Here is a 12443-nt window from a genome sequence, read left to right on the forward strand (position 1 = left end):
ATTTTTTCCCTGCAAAAATTGTCCAAATGCCTCTCTCTTCTCTTTCACTAATAATCTTGCTTCTTCATCCCACCACTCATTACCCTTTCTAATCAACCCACCTCCCACTCTTCTCATGCCACAAGCATCTTTTGCGCAAGCCATCACTGCTTCCCTAAATACATCCTATTCCTCCCCCACTCCCCTTACCTCCTTTGTTCTCACCTTTCTCCATTCTGTACTCAGTCTCTCCTGGTACTTCCTCACACAAGTCTCCTTCCCAAGCTCACTTATTCTGACCACTCTCTTCACCCCAACATTCTCTCTTCTTTTCTGAAAACCCCTACAAATCTTCACCTTCGCCTCCACAAGATAATGATCAGACATCCCTCCAGTTGCACCTCTCAGCACATTAACATCCAAAAGTCTCTCTTTCGCGCGCCTATCAATTAACACATAATCCAATAACGCTCCCTGGCCATCTCTCCTTCTTACATATGTATACTTATGTATATCTCGCTTTTTAAACCAGGTATTCCCAATCACCAGTCCTTTTTCAGCACATAAATCTACAAGCTCTTCACCATTTCCATTTACAACACTGAACACCCCATGTATACCAATTATTCCCTCAACTGCCACATTACTCACCTTTGCACAAATCACCCATCACTATAACCTAGTCTTGTGCATCAAAACCACTAACACACTCATTCAGCTGCTCCCAAAACACTTGCCTCTCATGGTCTTTCTTCTCATGCCCAGGTGCATAAGCACCAATAATCACCCATCTCTCTCCATCCACTTTCAGTTTTACCCATATCAATCTAGAATTTACTTTCTTACATTCTATCACATACTCCCACAACTCCTGTTTCAGGAGTATTGCTACTCCTTCCCTTGCTCTTGTCCTCTCACTAACCCCTGACTTTACTCCCAAGACATTCCCAAACCACTCTTCCCCTTTACCCTTGTGCTTCGTTTCACTCAGAGCCAAAACATCCAGGTTTCTTTCCTCAAACATACTACCTATCTCTCCTTTTTTCTCATCTTGGTTACATCCACACACATTTAGACACCCCAATCTGAGCCTACGAGGAGGATGAGCATTCTCCGCTTGACTCCTCCTTCTGTTTCCCCTTTTAGAAAGTTAAAGTACAAGGAGGGGAGGGTTTCTGGCCCCCGCTCCCGTCCCCTCTAGTCGCCTTCTACGACACATGAGGAATGCGTGGGAAGTATTTTCTCCCCTATCCCCAGGGATATATATATATATATAATTTTTTTTTTTTTTGCCGCTGTCTCCCGCGTTTGCGAGGTAGCGCAAGGAAACAGACTAAAGAAATGGCCCAACCCACCCCCATACACATGTATATACATACGTCCACACACACAAATATACATACCTACACAGCTTTCCATGGTTTACCCCAGACGCTTCACATGCCCTGATTCAATCCACTGACAGCATGTCAACCCCAGTATACCACATCAATCCAATTCACTCTATTCCTTGCCCTCCTTTCACCCTCCTGCATGTTCAGGCCCCGATCACACAAAATCCCCTTCACTCCATCCTTCCACCTCCAATTTGGTCTCCCACTTCTCCTTGTTCCCTCCACCTCCGACACATATATCCTCTTGGTCAATCTTTCCTCACTCATTCTCTCCATGTGCCCAAACCACTTCAAAACACCCTCTTCTGCTCTCTCAACCACGCTCTTTTTATTTCCACACATCTCTCTCACCCTCACGTTACTTACTCGATCAAACCACCTCACACCACACATTGTCCTCAAACATCTCATTTCCAGCACATCCATCCTCCTGCGCACAACTCTATCCATAGCCCACGCCTCGCAACCATACAACATTGTTGGAACCACTGTTCCTTCAATCATACCCATTTTTGCTTTCCGAGATAATGTTCTCGACTTCCACGCATTCTTCAAGGCTCCCAGGATTTTCGCCCCCTCCCCCACCCTATGATCCACTTCCGCTTCCATGGTTCCATCCGCTGCCAGATCCACTCCCAGATATCTAAAACACTTTACTTCCTCCAGTTTTTCTCCATTCAAACTTATATATATATATATATGTATGACTCATGGTGAGGTGCCTGAGGATTGGCAGAATGCGTGCATAGTGCCATTGTACAAAGGCAAAGAGGATAAGAGTGAGTGCTCAAATTACAGAGGTATAAGTTTGTTGAGTATTCCTGGTAAATTATATGGGAGGGTATTGATTGAGAGGGTGAAGGCATGTACAGAGCATCAGATTGGGGAAGAGCAGTGTGGTTTCAGAAGTGGTAGAGGATGTGTGGATCAGGTGTTTGCTTTGAAGAATGTATGTGAGAAATACTTAGAAAAGCAAATGGATTTGTATGTAGCATTTATGGATCTGGAGAAGGCATATGATAGAGTTGATAGAGATGCTCTGTGGAAGGTATTAAGAATATATGGTGTGGGAGGAAAGTTGTTAGAAGCAGTGAAAAGTTTTTATCGAGGATGTAAGGCATGTGTACGTGTAGGAAGAGAGGAAAGTGATTGGTTCTCAGTGAATGTAGGTTTGCGGCAGGGGTGTGTGATGTCTCCATGGTTGTTTAATTTGTTTATGGATGGGGTTGTTAGGGAGGTAAATGCAAGAGTTTTGGAAAGAGGGGCAAGTATGAAGTCTGTTGGGGATGAGAGAGCTTGGGAAGTGAGTCAGTTGTTGTTCGCTGATGATACAGCGCTGGTGGCTGATTCATGTGAGAAACTGCAGAAGCTGGTGACTGAGTTTGGTAAAGTGTGTGGAAGAAGAAAGTTAAGAGTAAATGTGAATAAGAGCAAGGTTATTAGGTACAGTAGGGTTGAGGGTCAAGTCAATTGGGAGGTGAGTTTGAATGGAGAAAAACTGGAGGAAGTGAAGTGTTTTAGATATCTGTGAGTGGATCTGGCAGCGGATGGAACCATGGAAGCGGAAGTGGATCATAGGGTGGGGGAGGGGGCGAAAATTCTGGGGGCCTTGAAGAATGTGTGGAAGTCGAGAACATTATCTCGGAAAGCAAAAATGGGTATGTTTGAAGGAATAGTGGTTCCAACAATGTTGTATGGTTGCGAGGCGTGGGCTATGGATAGAGTTGTGCGCAGGAGGATGGATGTGCTGGAAATGAGATGTTTGAGGACAATGTGTGGTGTGAGGTGGTTTGATCGAGTGAGTAACGTAAGGGTAAGAGAGATGTGTGGAAATAAAAAGAGCGTGGTTGAGAGAGCAGAAGAGGGTGTTTTGAAGTGGTTTGGGCACATGGAGAGAATGAGTGAGGAAAGATTGACCAAGAGGATATATGTGTCGGAGGTGGAGGGAACGAGGAGAAGAGGGAGACCAAATTGGGGGTGGAAAGATGGAGTGAAAAAGATTTTGTGTGATCGGGGCCTGAACATGCAGGAGGGTGAAAGGAGGGCAAGGAATAGAGTGAATTGGAGCTATGTGGTATACCGGGGTTGACGTGCTGTCAGTGGATTGAATCAAGGCATGTGAAGCGTCTGGGGTAAACCATGGAAAGCTGTGTAGGTATGTATATTTGCGTGTGTGGACGTATGTATATACATGTGTATGGGGCGGGGTTGGGCCATTTCTTTCGTCTGTTTCCTTGCGCTACCTCGCAAACGCGGGAGACAGCGACAAAGTATAATGAAAAATATATATATATATATATATATATATATATATATATATATATATATATATATATATATATATATATATATATATATATATACATACATAAACACCCATACATGCACATATACATAAGTAATAAGTAAACATGGAGAGATTGAGTGAGGAAAGATTGACAAAATATATGTGTCAGAGGTGGAGGGAAGAAGGAGAAGTGGGAGACCAAATAGGAGGTGTAAGGATGGAGCGAAAGATTTTGAGCGATCGAGGCCTTAACATACAGGAGGGTGGAAGGAGTGCAAGGAATAGAGTGAATTAGAATATGGTATACTGGGATGGACATGCTGTCAGTGGATTGAACCAGGGCATGTGAAACATCTGGAATAAACCATGAAAAGGTCTGTGGGGATTTGATGTGGAAAGGGAGCTGTGGTTTCATTGCATTTTATATGACAGCTAGAGACTGAACAAATTTGGCCTTTTTTTTTTTTTTTTTTGCTCATTTTTCTGGCACTACCTTGCTGGAGCAGGGGGCAGCAATGCTATTTCCTATGTGGCGGAGTAGTGACTGGAATGGATGAAGGCAGGCAAGTATGAATTTGTACATATATGTACATATATGTACATTTGTACATATATTTCTACGCTTGGCCTTTGTCTCCTCGGTTTTGACAAATCTTTTCTCTTTCGGCTATAAACAAGGTCACTAGCCTTCACTTGACCTTAATTACATCTTGAGAACATCCTGCTTTGATGGAACAATTGGCCAAAGTTCAATCAAGATCCTGACTCGAAATAATCTTTTTTATATTTTTGTTTAGAGGAGACTCCTCTGGCAGGTGGGCTCAGGGCAATTGCCCCTTTTTCCCCCTTATAAATTTGGCACTGTACTTGGTACTTTCATTCAGAATGCAACTTGGTTACACAATGTTCTGTTGTTTCCTCTGTGAGTGGGACAGCCAGGACAAGAAAAATCAATATGTAAAGAAAGTGTGGCCGAAACAAACAGGGCTGATTCCATTGAAGAAAAATGTCATCAAGCCTTCTCTTGATCCTGAGAGAATTTATCTGCCTCCTTTGCACATTAAGCTTGGGTTGATGGAGAACTTTGTCAAATGTATGGGTGAAACTGGCCATGGATTTAGATTTTTTAAAGATAAATTCCCCAGAATCAATGATGCAAAAATCAAAGAGGGGACTGCTTCGAGATGAAAAGTCCAATGAAGAGCTGAATGATATTGAAAAAACTGCATGGCTATCATTTGAGAGAGTTTACAAAGATTTTTTTAGGAATCTTAGATCAGAAAACTGTGATGTAAAAGATCTGTTGACTTCATGTAAAGCTCTGGGGTGCACTACGAGTCTTAAGATTCACTTTTTAGACTTGCACATGTACTTTTTCCCAGAAAATCTTTGGGCAGTCATTGTTGAGCATGGTGAAAGATTTCATTTTGGACATGGAAAAGCGGTACCAAGTGGAGCCCCCTCTATGTTGGCAGATTAATGCTGGATACTGGGAGGGATGTTCCCAAGGCCAGATAGCCAAAAATCATACACTACTAGATTAAAGAGGTCAGTATTTTAAGCGTAATAGCAGCCTTATTGCTGTTGTCACTTTAAATTTAAGCCATGATAGCAAAATTCTAAAAACGTATTTGAAATCAGAATGAAATTACTATAAGGTCTAGCTATTTTAGTTTGTGGTACTAAAAAGTTAAAACTTTATTGATCCGTGCCATTTCTCAAAAACACTTCATAGTCACCCCTCCTGGGGGTAATGGTTTGTATTTTGGTTTCTTTATATTTGGTCTCTTGTGTGTACACAACCTGAATTGGTTAAAAGAAAAATATGTACATGAGTTTTGTAAAGTGTAGATGAAAAGGCAAGTGTGTTAATAAAAAGATTGAGTTATATATATTTATGCTGTATTCTTACATGAAAGAATTAATTCTGTTCATCAAACCACTTTGCAGAATTGTTTTCTTTAAAAGTTGTTTCATATATTGCTCTGTCATTTTGACAAAGTATTTTTGAGATGAGCTATTTGCTTCTAAGATTCTGTATGCAACACTGCTCCATTGAGTGTAAAATGTACCTGTTGATGATGTAAAATCTTAAAACATTTTTCCTCTTCAAAATTTTATACCATATGTTGACATGATCATTTTCATTTTCATATAGGCCCATAGATGACCTTATATATCCCCCAACAAATGAAGATACAACTGGAGATGACTTTGAAGCTATTGGTGCAAGTGGGAGAACTTTTGGAAGCGGCATCAAGCTCAATAGATATGCTCAAGGAATCCCAGGTATGTTAGTAGGAAATTCTATTTAGGCAAAGCCAAGTATTGGAACATCATTTCTACCAACGTGCTTCAGTACCCTGTTGTTCCAGATGTGGGGCTCCACTGAAATGTTAAATCTGTTATCTCCAATCTGAGCATCTATCATAATGATTGATTGATCTACTGTGAATGCATGTTTGTAGTTTTACCCCTGCAATCATCAGTGTATTAAGTTCTGACCTAGTTTCACAGTGGCCATGGTTGATACTCCCCACTCTGCCTAGTATGAGGACTTGCATATGTCTTCTGGTGTAATTTTGGATGAACAGATTCCAGTGGCACTTTCTGATCATGTATAGCTATTTTATTTATTTATTTTGCTTTTTCGCTGTCTCCCGCGTTTGCAAGGTAGCGCAAGGAAACAGACGAAAGAAATGGCCCAAACCACCCCCATACACAGTGTATATACATACACGTCCACACACGCAAATATACATACCAATACATCTCAACGTACACATATATATACACACACAAACACACACATACATATATACCCATGCACACAATTCACACTGTCTGCCTTTATTCATTCCCATCGCCACCTCGCCACACATGGAATACCATCCCCCTCCCCCCTCATGTGTGCGAGGTAGCACTAGGAAAAGACAACAAAGGCCCCATTCGTTCACACTCAGTCTCTAGCTGTCATGCAATAATGCCCGAAACCACAGCTCCCTTTCCACATCCAGGCCCCACACAACTTTCCATGGTTTACCCCTGACGCTTCACATGCCCTGATTCAATCCACTGACAGCACGTCAACCCTGGTATACCACATCGATCCAGTTCACTCTATTCCTTGCCCTCCTTTCACCCTCCTGCATGTTCAGGCCCCGATCACACAAAATCTTTTTCACTTCATCTTTCCACCTCCAATTTGGTCTCCCACTTCTCCTCGTTCCCTCCACCTCCGACACATATACCCTCTTGGTCAATCTTTCCTCACTCATTCTCTCCATGTGCCCAAACCATTTCAAAACACCCTCTTCTGCTCTCTCAACCACGCTCTTTTTATTTCCACACATCTCTCTTACCCTTACATTACTTACTCGATCAAACCACCTCACACCACACATTGTCCTCAAACATCTCATTTCCAGCACATCCACCCTCCTGCGCACGACTCTATCCATAGCCCACGCCTCGCAGCCATACAACATTGTTGGAACCACTATTCCTTCAAACATACCCATTTTTGCTTTCCAAGATAATGTTCTCGACTTCCACACATTCTTCAAGGCTCCCAGGATTTTCGCCCCCTCCCCCACCCTATGATTCACTTCCGCTTCCATGGTTCCATCCACTGCCAGATCCACTCCCAGATATCTAAAACACTTTACTTCCTCCAGTTTTTCTCCATTCAAACTTACCTCCCAATTGACTTGACCCTCAACCCTACTGTACCTAATAACCTTGCTCTTATTCACATTTACTCTTAACTTTCTTCTTTCACACACTTTACCAAACTCAGTCACCAGCTTCTGCAGTTTCTCACATGAATCAGCCACCAGCACTGTATCATCAGCAAACAACAACTGACTCACTTCCCAAGCTCCCTCATCCACAACAGACTTCATACTTGCCCCTCTTTCCAAAACTCTTGCATTCACCTCCCTAACAACCCCATCCATAGCTATTATTATTATTAATATACTTTGTCGCTGTCTTCCGCGTTAGTAAGGAAACGGACAAAAGAATGGCCCAACCCACCCACATACACATGTATATACATACACGTCCACACACAGCAATATGAACCGATGAAGAAAAGGCTTTGTTCATTTTCTTCTATTCTTCAGCTGCCCTGGATTATGCACCAAAACCGCAGCCCCTATCAAATCATAATATGCATATTGCTTTCCACTGAAATTGTAAACAAAGAACCCACACATTCATGTATTGTGATATATGTAAACCAGAAATTGATATCTCTCTTTAATTGTCTATATATCGGATGCCTGTTCCCAACTGATACTCCCTCAAAGGGGTGGTCACAGTACTAGTCTCCGTAACTGGTGAACTCCATTGCCACTTTGTAGCCTTTTGTGCCTCGCCTACTAACAGGCCACTGGCAGAGGACAACTCAAAGTGCAGTGTTTATAGAGGCTCTTACCTAATTCCTATGTTCCTACCTACTACTGCTTAATGTTTCTACTGACTACTACTATCTACTGCTGCTACCGTTTTGCCAGAAGGCAGGGATAGCACGTAGTGTTACCCTTGGAAAATCGAAATTTACATATGTTGTCCATCACACTGAACCTTTGTTAATGCTGTGCAGGGGATGTGGTGTGTATGAAGGTTGAAATGTGAGTTGACAATAGACTTGCCTGATAACTGTGTGTCGACTGAACCTTGTTCCCTTATGCATGCTGGACAAATTGAAGGCATGTAAGTGAGCTTAGAAACACTGATCCCATGACTCGCTTCATACTAATGGGAGTAGCATTGAAATTGATGGAAAAAGCATGATTGTGAAGAGCCATCACTGGTTACTAGTTTTTCACAAATACATACCATAAAGTGTGTATATTCTTTATTCAGAAGGATGTGAGATATATATAACATGTAGCTTGAACACAAGTGCAAGTTTTCTGTAGCCTCTGGATCAATGTGAAAGTATATTTGCAGGTCAGATGGCACAAAGCCCTTGTAACCAGGTGATGAAAGCTGATGTACCACTGCGCCGGCCAAGAATTCCAATTGAACACCACTCTCGTATTGCTGCCAACATATTTGGCAACATCACTCAAGCCCAGAGTACAAGTTCCAGTCAAGGAAGTGACAACAGCATGGAGCAAGTATGAAAATTTTGAATTTTTTCCTTAATGTCTCACATGAAATTTTTCATAAATCTTCAGTTAATCCCCCTATGCACCCTCTTGCCTACATATGGTTTCTTCTCTACAGACTCTAGTGTACGTTTTTAATTTTTCATAAATTTATAACATTATTTTTTTTTTTTTTTTATTATACTTTGTCGCTGTCTCCCGCGTTTGCGAGGTAGCGCAAGGAAACAGACGAAAGAAATGGCCCAACCCCCCCCCATACACATGTATATACATACGTCCACACACGCAAATTACATACCTACACAGCTTTCCATGGTTTTCCCCAGACGCTTCACATGCCTTGATTCAATCCACTGACAGCACGTCAACCCCGGTATACCACATCGCTCCAATTCACTCTATTCCTTGCCCTCCTTTCACCCTCCTGCATGTTCAGGCCCCGATCACACAAAATCCCCTTCACTCCATCTTTCCACCTCCAATTTGGTCTCCCTCTTCTCCTCGTTCCCTCCACCTCCGACACATATATCCTCTTGGTCAATCTTTCCTCACTCATTCTCTCCATGTGCCCAAACCACTTCAAAACACCCTCTTCTGCTCTCTCAACCACGCTCTTTTTATTTCCACACATCTCTCTTACCCTTACGTTACTCACTCGATCAAACCACCTCACACCACACATTGTCCTCAAACATCTCATTTCCAGCACATCCATCCTCCTGCGCACAACTCTATCCATAGCCCACGCCTCGCAACCATACAACATTGTTGGAACCACCATTCCTTCAAACATACCCATTTTTGCTTTCCGAGATAATGTTCTCGACTTCCACACATTCTTCAAGGCCCCCAGAATTTTCGCCCCCTCCCCCACTCTATGATCCACTTCCACTTCCATGGTTCCATCCGCTGCCAGATCCACTCCCAGATATCTAAAACACTTCACTTCCTCCAGTTTTTCTCCATTCAAACTCACCTCCCAATTGGCTTGACCCTCAACCCTACTGTACCTAATAACCTTGCTCTTATTCACATTTACTCTTAACTTTCTTCTTCCACACACTTTACCAAACTCAGTCACCAGCTTCTGCAGTTTCTCACATGAATCAGCCACCAGCGCTGTATCATCAGCGAACAACAACTGACTCACTTCCCAAGCTCTCTCATCCCCAACAGACTTCATACTTGCCCCTCTTTCCAATACTCTTGCATTTACCTCCATCACAACCCCATCCATAAACAAATTAAACAACCATGGAGACATCACACACCCCTGCCACACACCTACATTCACTGAGAACCAATCACTTTCCTCTCTTCCTACACGTACACATGCCTTACATCCTCGATAAAAACTTTTCACTGCTTCTAACAACTTTCCTCCCACACCATATATTCTTAATACCTTCCACAGAGCATCTCTATCAACTCTATCATATGCCTTCTCCAGGTCCATAAATGTTACATACAAATCCATTTGCTTTTCTAAGTATTTCTCACATAAATTCTTCAAAGCAAACACCTGATCCACACATCCTCTACCACTTCTGAAACCACACTGCTCTTCCCCAATCTGATGTTCTGTACATGCCTTCACCCTCTCAATCAACACCCTCCCATATAATTTACCAGGAATACTCAACAAACTTATACCTCTGTAATTTGAGCACTCACTCTTATCCCCTTTGCCTTTGTACAATGGCACTATGCACGCATTCCGCCAATCCTCAGGCACCTCACCATGAGTCATACATACATTAAATAACCTTACCAACCAGTCAACAATACAGTCACCCCCTTTTTTAATAAATTCCACTGCAATACCATCCAAACCTGCTGCCTTGCCGGCTTTCATCTTCCGCAAAGCTTTCACTACCTCTTCTCTATTTACCAAATCATTTTCCCTAACCCTCTCACTTTGCACACCACCTCGACCAAAACACCCTATATCTGCCACTCTATCATCAAACACATTCAACAAACCTTCAAAATACTCACTCCATCTCCTTCTCACATCACCACTACTTGTTATCACCTCCCCATTTGCGCCCTTCACTGAAGTTCCCATTTGCTCCCTTGTCTTACGCACTTTATTTACCTCCTTCCAGAACATCTTTTTATTCTCCCTAAAATTTAATGATACTCTCTCACCCCAACTCTCATTTGCCCTTTTTTTCACCTCTTGCACCTTTCTCTTGACCTCCTGTCTCTTTCTTTTATACATCTCCCACTCAATTGCACCTTTTCCCTGCAAAAATCGTCCAAATGCCTCTCTCTTCTCTTTCACTAATACTCTTACTTCTTCATCCCACCACTCACTACCCTTTCTAATCAACCCACCTCCCACTCTTCTCATGCCACAAGCATCTTTTGCGCAATCCATCACTGATTCCCTAAATACATCCCATTCCTCCCCCACTCCCCTTACTTCCATTGTTCTCACCTTTTTCCATTCTGTACTCAGTCTCTCCTGGTACTTCCTCACACAGGTCTCCTTCCCAAGCTTACTTACTCTCACCACCCTCTTCACCCAAACATTCTTTTCTGAAAACCCATACAAATCTTCACCTTAGCCTCCACAAGATAATGATCAGACATCCCTCCAGTTGCACCTCTCAGCACATTAATATCCAAAAGTCTCTCTTTCGCACGCCTGTCAATTAACACGTAATCCAATAACGCTCTCTGGCCATCTCTCCTACTTACATATGTATACTTATGTATATCTCACTTTTTAAACCAGGTATTCCCAATCATCAGTCTTTTTTCAGCACACAAATCTACAAGCTCTTCACCATTTCCATTTACAACACTGAACACCCCATGTATACCAATTATTCCCTCAACTGCCACATTACTCACCTTTGCATTCAAATCACCCATCACTATAACATATTTTTGTTATATTCACATTAGTACCTCTCACTCTCAGGCACTTAAACCATAAGCAAAGCACTCTTATTTCCTTTTAGCTAAAATTGTCATTGATACTGTTTATATTGATATATTGGAATCTTCTCAGTTTTTATCATGTAGTTTTTCCTGGGGGTAGGGGGAAAGAATTCTACCTCTGTATTCCCTGCTTGTCTTAGAAAGCACTTAAGGGGGACAGGATTTGGAGGCTGGAAAACTTTCCCCTTTTATATTTTTGCTTTTGAAAGATGAAACAGAAGGAGCCAAGTGGTGAGTCTCTCGAGGCCCAGTCACCTGTTTTGAACACCAGCTCGCTCACATGGGAAATGGTGAATGAGTATGAAAAGAATTTAAAAGTTTGGAGATGTTGACACAATGCAGCTTTCTCTTAATGTACTGTTTCATAGAGAGCTTACCGTTTGCTTCTCCCATTCATATTGAATAGATATTATATATTTAAGACTAATAAAAATCACTTTAACAGTACAATTTAATCAAAATTGAAATAAATTTTTAAATAATGTAGTTACTAATGATGTTTTATAGGGGAGAGTTTTACACTTTTGTCCTGACATGTGCCTGCTTTACACACAGTTTTTGACGAAACATTGTGTCAGTCTGAATTGGTTCTCAGTGAATGTTGGTTTGCGGCAGGGGTGCGTGATGTCTCCACGGTTGTTTAATTTGTTTATGGATGGGGTTGTTAGGGAGGTGAATGCAAGAGTCTTGGAAAGAGGGGCAAGTATGTAG

General features: G+C 42.1%; 1 protein-coding gene across 3 annotated transcripts in view; it reads left to right on the forward strand.

The window, feature by feature from the left end:
• The window catches only part of LOC139763622 (uncharacterized), a 77746-nt gene that overhangs the window by 57621 nt on the left and 7682 nt on the right, over positions 1–12443 (forward strand). For all 3 annotated transcript variants that reach the window (XM_071689854.1, XM_071689856.1, XM_071689855.1), the window contains 2 exons: positions 5819–5949; positions 8620–8789. In XM_071689854.1, the coding sequence (XP_071545955.1) occupies positions 5819–5949; positions 8620–8789 (301 nt within the window). The remainder of the gene's footprint in view (positions 1–5818; positions 5950–8619; positions 8790–12443) is intronic.

This window comes from Panulirus ornatus, chromosome 47, assembly GCF_036320965.1.
Source record: "Panulirus ornatus isolate Po-2019 chromosome 47, ASM3632096v1, whole genome shotgun sequence".
In the NCBI taxonomy this organism is placed as follows: domain Eukaryota; kingdom Metazoa; phylum Arthropoda; class Malacostraca; order Decapoda; family Palinuridae; genus Panulirus; species Panulirus ornatus.